At 39.0% G+C, this 13,754-nt stretch overlaps 3 protein-coding genes across 3 annotated transcripts in view; 1 reads left to right on the top strand and 2 right to left on the bottom strand.

The window, feature by feature from the left end:
• Nucleotides 1-484: 484 nt before the first annotated feature.
• Nucleotides 485-2,746, top strand: LOC143746099 (E3 SUMO-protein ligase ZBED1-like). Its single transcript, XM_077237853.1, has 4 exons — nucleotides 485-614; nucleotides 999-1,961; nucleotides 2,056-2,251; nucleotides 2,364-2,746. The coding sequence occupies exons 1-3, from the start codon at nucleotides 506-508 to the stop codon at nucleotides 2,208-2,210; spliced, it is 1,227 nt and encodes a 408-aa protein (XP_077093968.1). The 5' UTR covers nucleotides 485-505; the 3' UTR covers nucleotides 2,211-2,251; nucleotides 2,364-2,746.
• Nucleotides 2,747-3,516: 770 nt separating this feature from the next.
• LOC143746053 (uncharacterized) lies at nucleotides 3,517-4,224 on the bottom strand (the record flags this gene model as incomplete). The annotated part of the gene is made up of 1 exon (XM_077237772.1): nucleotides 3,517-4,224. A coding segment is annotated over one exon (708 nt), but the record flags the coding sequence as incomplete, so codon positions are not given.
• Nucleotides 4,225-4,277: 53 nt separating this feature from the next.
• Nucleotides 4,278-13,754, bottom strand: part of LOC143746085 (uncharacterized) — a 317,610-nt gene continuing 308,133 nt past the window's right edge. Inside the window, exon 2 of the mRNA XM_077237813.1 lies at nucleotides 4,278-5,540. Coding sequence (XP_077093928.1) covers nucleotides 4,522-5,540 — 1,019 coding nt within the window. The 3' untranslated portion in view covers nucleotides 4,278-4,521. The remainder of the gene's footprint in view (nucleotides 5,541-13,754) is intronic.

Genomic DNA, 13,754 nt, shown 5'->3' with positions numbered 1-13,754 from the left:
GTTAAAAAAGATTAATGAAGATTTCTGTAAAAATATTTTGCACTTATTTAAATTAAGATATTTGACATTAATTTTATGTTTTTTGTATGGCAGCCGTTGCTGACGGTCATTTGACTGTTTTTTTTATGGGATTTTTTTACAATGAAGGTGTTTGATCGTAATAATTCAGGAAATAGTTGTAAAATAACAGTGTTTTTCTGTAAAAAATTTAAGGAAAATTTCTGTAAAAGTTTTTTGCATTTCATTTAAATTATGATATTTTACTTTATTTTTATGGTTTTTGTTTGGCAGCCGTACCTGCCAGTCATTGACCGTTTTTTTACGATTTTTTTTTTACAGTGTAGATACATATCTAGATAGATTTGGATAGATAGATAAAATGGAGGCTCCCCATAAGGGATGCCGTACATCTGTGGTGTGGGAGCATTTCCATTTAGAAACCCCAAATAAAGTGATATGTGTGTATTGTGATCGGCAGCTCGCCTACTGCAACAATACATCATCCATGATGCGCCATTTGAGGAGCACTCATCCTGTCATTTTGCAGGGTGCAGAGGATGGCATTCCCCCTGTACCTAGGCCTGCTACTGACACTGCTGGGCCATCTAAGCAAGGTATGCATTGTTTGAAATATAATTATAATTGAAATACAATTACAAACTTTTGGGACCAATCACAACTGCCAATCATGTTAAAAATAGCTTCAATGTGAATATAGTATAATATAATATTGTGTGAATATACATTTTATAGATCTACATATGAGTACCCAATATACTGCCAGTGACGACATCATTTTGGTTTTCGTAATTTTTGTAGTTCTACATTACATTACATTTTTCTCTGCACACTGAGCATAAACGTTCATAACCTAAATTTGTTTAGAAAGGTTTCCAAATAATGAACCAGTATGCTACTTTTAATAGCTGTGCAGTATTTGAAGCTGTATTTTTTCAATGTATTTGTCTGAAAGTATGTTTTATCTCCTCTTTTAAAAGGCAGACAGAGGGAATTGGATGAGGCTCTTCTAAACATGGTGGTGAAGGATCTGCAGCCCTTCACCATCGTGGAGGATGAGGGATTCAGGGCCTTTGTGAAAAAGCTTGATCCAAGCTATGTCCTCCCATCCCGGAAGGTGCTTAAAGCAATGGTCAGTGACAGGTACGACAAAGCCAAGGAGAAGACAATGGAGGACCTACAAAAGGCCGAATTTGTTAGCCTTACGGCTGACATGTGGTCCTCCATTAATATGGATGGATATCTTGGTGTAACTTGCCATTACATAACACCAGAGGCAAAAATGGCAACTGTTGTACTGGGTGTAAGGAGGTTTTACCAAACCCACACAGCCCAGCATCTCATGGAGGCTAAAGCCTTGCTAATGGCTGATTGGGGAATAACCTCCAAAGTTCAGTGGATGGTGACTGACAACGCATCCAACATGGTTCTAAGCACCCATTTACTCCACCTTCGCCGTGTCCCATGTTTTGCTCATAATTCAAATTTGATTGTGACAAAGGCCCTAGATGAAACCCCAGTCCTCAATGAAATACGCCAGAAGGCCAGAAAGATAGTGGGGTTGTTCAGATCCAGCTGCAAAGCAAAGGACAAGCTTGTGGAGATGCAGGGCTTGATGGGAAGACCAACTCTGAAACTGATACAGGAGGTTGAGACGAGATGGAACAGCACATTCGACATGCTACAACGCTTGTATGATCAACGTGAACCAGTGGCTGCTGCACTTTACAACTTAAACAATGATACTGCTCCCCTGACAAGTCTTGAGTATGACATTATTCAACAATCATTGTCACTACTGCAACCATTCAAACTCGCAACAACAGAGATGTCAGAGGAAAAGAGAGTGTCTGCTTCAAAGCTTATACCACTGTACAGGATGTTGCAGCACAAGCTTGCACAGAAAAAAGGAAATGCAACACAGGAATCAACTGTACAATTAGGTAGGCCACAATGACCATACTACCCATGTAATTGGCCATAACTGTCATATTATTGTCATTATTATATTTTTTTTTCTCCTGTTTTGGCTCATAGGCTCACATCTGCAAGAAGGTGTGCAGTCCAGATGTGGAGGTTATGAGAGTTTTAGAGCCTTGGCACTGGCTACACTGCTGGACCCAAGGTTCAAAAATATGGCATTTGGAGATGCTGCCAAAGCCCAGGACGCTGCAAACGCACATGACACTTGAGTGTGCTTCACTGATGTGTTCAACTTCAAACACAAATCCTGGTGAGCAGTTTCAGTCTGTGTTATGTTATGTAATCTGATTCATGTAATATATCCTTCATATATGCCGTCAGTTTAGCATTTGATACTATTTGCTGTTTTCATTTTTATTCAGAGCCAGAAATGTCAACATCATCACCATCACCATCGCCACCGGTAGAAACACAGGACAGTTTATGGGAACTTTTTGATACTCGTATCCATCAAACCCAGATGATACACAATGCTACAGCTGATGCCACAGTGGTAGTGAAAAAATACATCAACGATGCTTATTTGCCCAGAACTCATGATACACTAACTTACTGGAAAGAGAGAGCAGAATCTTTCCTCATTTGTATGTCCTAGCTAAAAAATATCTTTGCATGCCAGCAACAAGTGTCCCTTGTGAGAGGATTTTTTCAAAGGCTGGAGAAATTATCTGTAAAAAAAAAAGAAGTAGGCAGAGTCCTTCCACAGCAGAAAAATTTATATTTTTGAATAAAAATATGAAAAAAAGTGAGACATTGTGGCTTGATTTATTTTATTAATATTCATTTTGCAGGACCAAAATAACATTATGCACAGTGAGGAGCCTATAGGTTACAAGATTCACATATTAGACAAGTACAATAATAAAAAAACAAGACATTTTTATGGCTCGTCAAGGTTGTTTCAGATTAACACCTGCAAGTGACCACTAGGTGTCACCGTTGAGACGGGTGTCGGATTGATTCGAAGCCTCGAAACAATATGGACCATTTGGTTCAACTGTTTCATTGCTTCACGAAGGCTCGATCTGCCCATCACTAGTTTTAGGCAAAGCCCATTCACACACACATGCTCTACAACACCATGAACCAGGAGGGGGAACTCGATGAACAAGGCTTCCACACAGCTTATATCCACACGATGAGTGCATCAGCCCCGCCCTCTAAAACAGCTGCACCTGTAACACTCAATTAGGGTGAAGCGACAAGGAGAGAGAGAGAGAGAGAGAGAGAGAGAGAGAGAGAGAGAGAGAGAGAGAGAGAGAGAGAGAGAGAGAGAGAGAGAGAGAGAGAGAGAGAGAGAGAGAGAGAGAGAGAGAGAGAGAGAGAGAGAGAGAGAGAGAAAACAAAAAAAACATGCGCACACTCACTTGTTCTACACCAAAACACTTACGTTCTGACACGTAACATGCTATAAATGAACAAGAAGGAAGAGATGATCGGTTTACGAGCAGCTTTAACTGAGGCTCTACAGCGATCTGTCAGACACATTAAAGAGCCACAAAACAGTATTTTGTGTTACTGATCACACGTGTGCGGCTGCTTTCCAGTGTGGATCCTCTCATGTCTTTTCAGATTTGCTGACTGACTGAATCTCTTGTCACAGTGTGAACACTTGTAAGGTTTTTCTCCAGTGTGAATCCTCTGGTGCAGTTTTAAATCGCTCCCTGTAGCTAAAGTCTTTTCACACTCAAAGCACATGTACTCTCTCACACCAGTGTGAATTTTCTCATGTATATGTAAATATTGCGTCAGTGAAAAACTCTTTCCACACACAGAACATGAATGCGGCTTCTCCTTTGTATGAACTGTCAGGTGTATCTTCAGGTTTGATGCACAGAGAAATGTTTTGCCACATTGATCACATGTGAATGTCTTCTCTCTGGTATGGATCATGATGTGAACATTAAGGTGAGATGATTGACTGAAACTCTTCCCACATTGATTGCATACATGTGTCTTCTCTCCTGTGTGAACTCTCATGTGAATCTTCAGAGATTGTTTATCTGAGAATCTCTTTTCACACTGTTCACACATGAACGGCTTCTCTCCTGTGTGGATCCTCATGTGACTTTCAAGGTGTGCTAATTGACTGAAACTCTTCCCACACTGATTGCATGTGAACGGCTTCTCTCCAGTATGAACTCTCATGTGAAGACCAAGATTATATGTGTTTGTTAAAATCTTTCCACACTGAGTGCAGGTTGTAGATTTCTTGGCTTCTCTTTTATTGGAAAATTTATTTTTAGTCTTTGAGCAACTCAAAGGTTTTTCTCCAGGTTTTATATGATGTTCCTCCTCCACTTCACTCAGTTCTTCTCTCTCCTCCTCCACTTCACTCAGTTCTTCACTCTCCTCCTCCACTTCACTCAGTTCTTCACTCTCCTCCTTCACTTCACTCAGTTCTTCTCTCTCCTCCTTCACTTCACTCAGTTCTTCACTCTCCCCCTTCACTTCACTCAGTTCTTCACTCTCCTCCTCCACTTCACTCAGTTCTTCACTCTCCTCCTCCACTTCACTCAGTTATTCACTCTCCTCCTCCACTTCACTCAGTTCTTCACTCTCCTCCTCCACTTCACTCAGTTCTTCTCTCTCCTCCTTCACTTCACTCAGTTCTTCTCTCTCCTCCTTCACTTCACTCAGTTCTTCTCTCTCCTCCTTCAATTCACTCAGTTCTTCACTCTCCTCCTCCACTTCACTCAGTTCTTCACTCTCCTCCTTCACTTCACTCAGTTCTTCTCTCTCCTCCTCCACTTCACTCAGTTCTTCACTCTCCTCCTCCACCTCACTCAGTTCTTCACTCTCCTCCTTCACTTCACTCAGTTCTTCACTCTCCTCCTTCACTTCACTCAGTTCTTCACTCTTCTCCTCCACTTCACTCAGTTCTTCTCTCTCCTGCTTCACTTCACTCAGTTCTTCACTCTCCTCCTTCACTTCACTCAGTTCTTCTCTCTCCTGCTTCACTTCACTCAGTTCTTCACTCTCCTCCTCCACTTCACTCAGTTCTTCTCCCTCCTCCTTCACTTCACTCAGTTCTTCTTTCTCCTCCTTCACTTCACTCAGTTCTTCTCTCTCCTCCTTCACTTCACTCAGTTCTTCACTCTCCTCCTCCACTTCACTCAGTTCTTCTCTCTCCTGCTTCACTTCACTCAGTTCTTCACTCTCCTCCTTCACTTCACTCAGTTCTTCTCTCTCCTCCTTCACTTCACTCAGTTCTTCTCTCTCCTCCTTCACTTCACTCAGTTCTTCACTCTCCTCCTCCACTTCACTCAGTTCTTCACTCTCCTCCTCCACTTCACTCAGTTCTTCACTCTCCTCCTTCACTTCACTCAGTTCTTCTCTCTCCTCCTTCACTTCACTCAGTTCTTCACTCTCCTCCTTCACTTCACTCAGTTCTTCACTCTCCTCCTCCACTTCACTCAGTTCTTCACTCTCCTCCTCCACTTCACTCAGTTCTTCACTCTCCTCCTCCACTTCACTCAGTTCTTCTCTCTCCTTCACTTCACTCAGTTCTTCACTCTCCTCCTCCACTTCACTCAGTTCTTCACTCTCCTCCTTCACTTCACTCAGTTTTTCTCTCTCCTCCTCCACTTCACTCAGTTCTTCACTCTCCTCCTTCACTTCACTCCCCAGCAGGCACAGGATATACAACGTCGGCCAGACGTTGGATTTTGGTTGAAAATGAAAGTCGGGTTGACGTCTAAATCCAATGTTTGTTTTACGTCAGGCTCCAACGTTGGGCAGTCGTTGAATTTTGGTTGGAATAAACCAAACAAAAAGGTGAAATGCATGGCCGTAGACTTATAACCAGCTTCACTTAAAACTAACCAGATTTACTTTTTTTAATTTCCATTTGAATGAAATCAATAGTTGTATTTTAAAGTCACCATGATGGTGGTGAGCGTTTGCTTTAGTTGTGCTCTTGACCCTTAACTCTTTAATATAAAGAGATTTTCTCAGATTTTTTCTGGCTGCTATAATTGTGTGTTTACAAAGCACAATGGTTGTAGCTAAAAAAAGCCATGAGATCAGGTGATGTTGGCTGTTTATTGCTGATGATGATATCAACATGTAATTTCCTTAATCCCTGATCGTTATCAGTGTCTGATGCATTGATTAAATGGGACTTGTGGTTTTAATATTGCTTTATTCATAATAGAAATCATTTGATTCTACAGCATATCTAGCAGTGTTGTTTATCATAGAATATACTTGTTTTTTAAAAACTATTTAGTGCACAAAAACCTTCAATCTATGGCAGTACTTAGACGCACACAGACATCAAGAAACAGCGTATGAATCTCAACAATGGTGACAATCAAACAAAATATCAAGATAATCAGATCAACTCAAAAAATCCTGCATAATTTATTAATGCCGCAGTGCATGATGGGAGATTCTTCTCAAGGGGTGAGTTTTGATTGGTGGTACCCAGCATGCACTGCAGCATGAAGCATTTAATTTATTGTCACCATTGTTGAGAGTCATACACTGATTCTTGATGTCTAAGTAATAATGTTGAAGAAAATGTTTAATGCACTAAATCTTTTTACAATCCTTTATATTATTTGATATAACGTTGCTTTCATACTGTAAAATAAAATGGGTTCTGTTTTAAAACATCAAAAACACAAGTACAAAGTTATCAAAACTTTCAGGCAATTATATGATGATGACTTCATCATCAATAAACAACCATCATCACCTAATCTAATTTTCTCTAGGCTTTTTTGCCACAATTAACGTGCTTCATAAAAACACACAATTATAGCAGCCAGAGAATATTTACACTAAAGAGTCAAGGGCCAAGAGTCCAACTAAAGCAAACACTTACCACCATCATGGTGACTTTAAAATACAACTATTGATTTCATTAAACCAGAAATGAAATAAAGTGAGTCTGGTTAGTAATAAGTGAAGCTGGTAATGCTGTTTGAGATGTTCACTCTTCCTCTGCTGAGATCTTCACAGATTTAATGCGCTGCCATACATGTCACATTTTTTTGCAGTGTTTATTCCAACCAAAATTCAACATCTGTGTGACTTTGAAGCTTGACGTCAAACAAACGTGGAGTTTAGACGTCAACCTGATTTTCATTTTCAACCAAAATATGACGTCTGACTGACGTTGGATTAGTTGGAGTCCAACGTCTGCCTGACGTCACATTGACGTACTGTGCCTGCTGGGACAGGATATAGACTACAACGTCGGCCAGACGTTGGATTTTGGTTGAAAATGAAAGTCGGGTTGACGTCTAAATCCAATGTTTGTTTTACGTCAGGCTCCAACGTTGGGCAGTCGTTGAATTTTGGTTGGAATAAACCAAACAAAAAGGTGAAATGCATGGCCGTAGACTTATAACCAGCTTCACTTAAAACTAACCAGATTTACTTTTTTAAATTTCCATTTGAATGAAATCAATAGTTGTATTTTAAAGTCACCATGATGGTGGTGAGCGTTTGCTTTAGTTGTGCTCTTGACCCTTAACTGACAATAATCTTAAAAAGTATAACCGTCATAAGTTCTGATTATAATGTCAAATGTGTTATTTGATTTGTTAAAGATCGGCAGGAGCATCAATTTCCCTCACAGATCTCAAACTTTAACTTTTGACTTCAACATTCAGTAACAGTTCTCACTCCAAACATCGAGACAATCACACAAACGAACACAAAATCTCTCGGGTCTGAATGAACTCAACATATTCTCCTCATGCTCGCTGCTGCTGCACCAAATGTGTATTTCAGGAGGAAGACGCCCGAAAAGACACACAAGTATCGCTGTGATCGGTGAAAACAATACAGAAATGAGTCTGTCGCTTAATCCAACTGTATAAAGTGTGTGTGATGGTTGTGTAAATATGTGAAATACCGTGAACTGCTGTCCTCAATTTCTGCTTCTTCTTCTTCTGTTGATATTTGCGGCAGACTGAGACTAGACGCTACAATGGCGTATTGCTGACCTCCTCAGTTCATTAGAAGAATTAATATATTTAACAGATTATATCCTTATGGTCCAGTACGCTGCAAAAAAGTTGAGAACAAGTTTTGTTGTCTCCTACTTAAATAAACACTCTTTATTTCATGACAATAGTTCCTGTTTTCACCTCGTTTATTATGCTGATGTCTTCAAATCTCCTGTAAATGGACACTTAAAGCTCATTTCGTGGGAGAAAAAGTGCTTTACAAAGAAAGGAATTTAAATAATCACAAAGTAAAAGCAAGGAAAATTAAAACAGTTATAAAAGGAATTAAAAGAGATATGAATATGATACCTTTATAAAAAATAATCTAAAAAAGTTAAAAAAATGAAACAGAGTCTGCTTCAGATCATACTGTCAAACCTTATTGTCAAACTTTAGTCTTTCTGTCTTTTTTTAATGTCAAAAAAATTGGAATGTCTTGGAAATTTTCCTTTTGTAAACAATGTCTCTTGTAAACTGTGAAAATATAATCTCAATGTTTAAAATGGAGTCAGCTGATACTTCTCATTATTTCAATAAAAGGCCTGTTACCTTTGGGTTGTTATACCTGCATAGACCTATTAAAAATCCAGGTATTTGCATACGCCATATATAACATAATTCTATGCATAGTCTCTGCAACATTTGATGTAGTGAAGGGAATCCACTTAAATAAACAATATTCTTTGAAAGGCATATAAATATACATACCCCCATAGATCCTCTTTGAGAAATGTATAATTATATCAGCGGATGATAAATTATAGAAGACGGTCCTCTTAAAGCTACACTGTGTAACTTTTTTAGTTTATTCTTAGCTAAAAACACTTAGTTCTTTCAAAAATATATGTGCTCATTAATGTATATTTACTTCGTTCAAGTAATAAAGTATTCTCGTGAGTGTATAATATGCCATTGAAAATACATACGGGTAAGGGGTTCTAATGTCGGTCGCCATGTTGCCCCTCCATCTTGAAAGTACATTAGCCAAAGAGGGACATACCCGTTAATTCAAGCTTCGCCTTTCGCGTTTTAACACTCGATGGCACCGTGTCGAATGTCACATAAATAACCTATATGTTACCTGACAAATTAAATTACTGCAAATTATAATAGTTTTCTAAAATAACCTCATCACTTGAAGGAACACTCATGGACGAGGTCGAACTGAAAGCCATGTTAATCTTGGACTACATTGGCCACCGTAGGAGTTAAAACGAAATCGGAATTGAGAGGAACAGAAACTAATTTTCACTGGATGGTCATATACCTTTTCACCGCTAGATGGCGGTAAAAATCACACAGTGTAGCTTTAAAGGGGTGGTATAATGCCCTTTTCACAATATTTCAAATAAGTCTTTGATGTCCCCAGATGTGTGTATGTGAAGTTTTAGCTCAAAATACCCCATATATAGTTATATAGCATGTTAAAATTGTCACTTTTTGACGTGAGCAAAAACGCACAGCTTTTGTGTCTGTCCCTTTAAATGCAAATGAGCTGCTGCTCTCGGCACAGGGGCGGAGCTTCAACAACTCAGACATCCACTGAAAATGTAAAAATAAAATCAGCCTTTTTATGTTCAAATCGGAGTCAGAAAGATGGAGGGATTCAAGAAGTGACAACATGTAGACAACATTTCTAAATGGTTAGTTGATGAATTTATGAAGCTGCTGTGTAGTTATCTTCTAGTCATTGATTAGCATATGCGGTCTTGATAATCTATAAATTGTGTTCCAGGGGCGGGGTTTATGTAAATTTTAGGGTCTGTGATGTCACTAATCCGGGAGGAAGCTCGTGCTGAATCAGAATCAGAAAGGGGGTTTATTCGCCCTGAATGTTTGTACAGACAAGGAATTTACTGGCAGGAAGGTGCATTCATATAACATACAACATATAGGGTACATGATATAAGAACACAAAAATGTTCACACATGTACCTATTAAGGCAGTGGTGCAAATATGCCAAAGTGCAAAAATAGCAATGAGCTAAGAGTTTTTAATTAAAAGCTAAGAGTTTTTAATTTAAGTCAGTGTAATTGAAGAATGTTTAAGTTTATAATAATCAGTGTAAATACGGCATGGATAAGAGTTTATAGTTCAAAATGTTAGATGGAACTGTTTGTTGTAGTCCTTAAAAAGCAAGTTCTTTAAAAGCAAAGATCTCCCTTTGCTTTGAACTTTGAGCGTTGTAACTTTGCAGATGTTGTTTATGCTCAAACAGCAACATTACACACTAACTAAAGTTAGAAAAGTGAAATCATAATCAACCACCCCTTTAACATTTTCTCTGTGTTAATGATCTTTCCAGTATTGTTTAAATGCTTATTCCAATAAAACCCGTGTCATGCAATAGTAATACTGTACATCACTGTGACATGTGAAGAGACTGATGGGGGGTTTCATGCAGATTTACTGAATCTGAACTGTGAGCAGAGCTGGTATTCAGAGGTGACACTCTACAAAATTATTCACTCAGAAAAATTTCTGTATGTTTGATTTGATCAGGATGGGTGACTGTCAGCAGATCCATCGAATCCACCCAGACTGATGGATCCTGTAACTTCAGTCTCTTGATCTTCTTGTCACTTCTCAATGCGTGAATGAACTTCATCATGAGATTCAGTGTCATTCTAAAGGAGTCAGTCAACTCAATCTCTCTCAACATTTATACGTTTTCATATTTAAGCACAGAAATGATCATGTTCTTTTGATTTGAATGGGAATCATTAGAGCTGCAGGCCATCATAAAGAAATAAAACACACATAAATGATTTAAATGTAAAACCGCAATTCACAAGCGCGTATTGAACCGTGGATGTCGTACCGAACGGTTCAATATTATATTGAGAATTGTGGCATCCCTAGTACTTATAAGACATGACCTGAACGAACCATCAATCTTTAATGTAACCCTTCTGTCGTTTCTTAGGCGGATTATTCAATTTATATCAAAGCACCAGTTCAGTTAAGAGTCAGTGTAAAAGGGGGTTTCCCGGGTTGTTTGGCCGGTGGTCTCCTCGTGTCTGGATTGATGTCTTGGGCGGCCAATCACGTGCTGTGTTGGCGGATGGAGGGAAAGTCTTTGAAGTTGGAACCAGGTTTTGCAGTCGAATCGTTTTACCGAAACTTTGCAGCAAAACTTAAAGGAACACTCCACTTTTTTTTTGGAAATAGGCTCATTTTCCAACACCCCTAGAGTTAAACAGTTGAGTTTTACCGTTTTTGAATCCATTCAGCCGATCTCCGGGTCTGGCGGTAGCACTTTTAGCATAGCTTAGCATAGATCATTGAATCTGATTAGACCGTTAGCATCTCTCTCAAAAAAATGACCAAAGAGTTTCAATATTTTCTTATTTAAAACTTGCCTCTTCTGTAGTTACATCGTGTACTAAGACCGACGGGAAAAAAAAAAGTTGCGATTTTCTAGGACAATATGGCTAGGAACTATACTCTCATTCCTGCGTAATAATCAAGGAACTTTGCTGCAGTACGATGTGTGCATCAGGCGCAATGATAAACGCAACGCCTGAAACTTAGGCCTCGTTTACACTGTCAGTGAAATGTGACCCAATTTCGATTTTTTACTCATATGCGACACAGATCGGATGTGTTCTATGAGAGTGTAAACAGGCAAGCATTCGGATATTTCGAGATCGGTTTCAGGCCTCGTTCATATGTGGAAATAAATCAGATATAAATCAGATATGTGCCAATGCGACTGTCATGTAAACAGGCAGATCGGATTTTCTGAGGCGTTTTTCGGACCCACTGCTCCTCATTAAAGCCCGCCACGATCTCATGAAAGTGCGTTTATTGCACAAATCTTTTTTCACGTGCCATTTATGCCAAAAATAGTTTTTGCGTGCATGATACGCACTTTATGGCGTTTAATATGCACGCTTACAGTGCGTATCATATGCAAGCAAAAACTATTTTTGGTGTATAAATGGCACGAGAAATAAAATTCGTGCTATAGACACTCACTTTCATGAGATCGTGTTGTATTTTCCCACCAGTCCTGAGATCTCGCTGCGCGTTCGTCCATCTGTGCAAGAAGACCCCTCTAAGCATGCACAATGTTTCAGATCTATGTCAAGTGTAAACACATGACTCGGATATGGGTCACAATTTAAAGAACGTGTAAACGGACGGTCAAAAAAATCGAATATAGGCAACAAATCAGAATTGGGCATCAAGACCTGCAGTGTAAACGAGGCCTTAGTGCCGGTCACGTTGGAAGTTATATAGCCGGGGACTATTTTCAGGCGCTGCGTAATATCATTGCGCCTGCTCACCCATGGTACTGCAGCAAAGTTCCTTGAATCAGTTTAGACATGATTCCTATTATAAGAATACAAAACATTTTACAAAGATTTCAATCAAGCCATCTTCATAATTGTGAACATACGATCGCACTGATAGGAAACAAGACACACTTTCATTCAAACATCTAATAGTTATAACAATTACATGACTTATACGTGATCTAAGCATAATAGACACATAATATAGGTTGTAGACACAATATAAAATGATGTAGTTGAACGATGTTTGATTATAAGTTCGTCAAGAATTGTTTTGGGATGATTTTATGTATTTTGATATGTGAAGTCTCAGTCTCTGTGGTTTTATGAGATTTCAACCCTGGGGTCATTCAGAGGTCCTCAAGAAGATGGGGGTCTGTTTTATATCTGTTGTGGGTTCAAACAACCTCTGCCGTTATCTTGGTGGGTCCCATCCTGTGCAATCTCTTAACCAACCAGTCTTTTCCACGCTATCTAACTTTGACAACGTTCTTCCTTTAGTTGGGCTCATCTCTTTGAAGCTTGCATGGCCATAAAGTTCTTACTGGGGGTTTTCGTTGGTTAGCGTACTGGCTGGAGCCTGGACTTTATGGTTCTGGATTGGTGATTTGGGGTCTGAGATGTTGAGTTTTGAGTGAAATTATGCTTGAACGAATCACCTGGAATATTCATTTGTGTTTGGTTCGACCCCAAATCCTACACTCATACAGTAATGAATCCTTCATGAACACTATAAATGCTACTCTGATGCTTCCTTCATTTCAGATTATACGTGAGGTGATATCATATTCATAGGTGAGAGAGACACTTCAACTCTCTTTATATATCGCCTCATACACGACTTTCTTTCCTCTGTCAAACACAAAACCTCAGTGATTTTGGTCCATGAACGTAAAGTCATATAGGTTTGGAGTGACATGAAGGAGAGTAAATGATGACTGAGTTTAATTTCTGATACACTTCAAATACATTCATTTCTATTAGAATATAGACATTATTACACTTTCATAAAAGTAGACACACACATCTGTTGAATTGAATATTGTGTTTTCATGATGATTCTGAAGAGTGAATTGAGTGAACACACCCGACCATTCAACCGCTATTTGTAAGAGCATTCGTTCAGGTTATGAAACGTGTCCTTTTTTACCACAAGAGAATGTGAGTCAGATATGAATTCATGATTTAGATTTCCTCCACCCAGAAAAACCACAATACATTGATGTGAAACCTTTGAGAGACGCACATGAGTCAAGGTTTTTTGTTGTTTTTTAACTACTGAGGCGTTTCACTTCAAGAAGTCTGGTGGGTTCTTACTCCTTCTGAGACTTTAAGTACGGCATGGCCGTAACCCCCGCCGTACATAACAGAAATAAATAAATATAGCTTGCTGCTCTTGCTGTTGAAGTCACTCTGAACTCTATATAACTAACCAATATAACATAACAGAAACACAATTCAATAACTAAACAGACGCAAACATTGAGA

This window comes from Siphateles boraxobius, unplaced genomic scaffold (genome assembly GCF_051911475.1).
Source record: "Siphateles boraxobius isolate OS27281-9 unplaced genomic scaffold, OSU_SipBor_1 21, whole genome shotgun sequence".
NCBI lineage: Eukaryota > Metazoa > Chordata > Actinopteri > Cypriniformes > Leuciscidae > Siphateles > Siphateles boraxobius.
Note: the sequence above shows the minus strand (reverse complement) of the source record. Positions and strands in the feature narration are given on the sequence as shown.

Bases quoted from the DNA above. Each gene is read 5' to 3' on its own strand.
- LOC143746099 (XM_077237853.1), top strand. From the start codon at position 506: ATGATGCGCCATTTGAGGAGCACTCATCCTGTCATTTTGCAGGGTGCA. The intron at 615-998 runs GTATGCATTGTT...CTCTTTTAAAAG, and splicing joins TGCTGGGCCATCTAAGCAAG to GCAGACAGAGGGAATTGGAT. The intron at 1,962-2,055 runs GTAGGCCACAAT...TTTGGCTCATAG, and splicing joins GGAATCAACTGTACAATTAG to GCTCACATCTGCAAGAAGGT.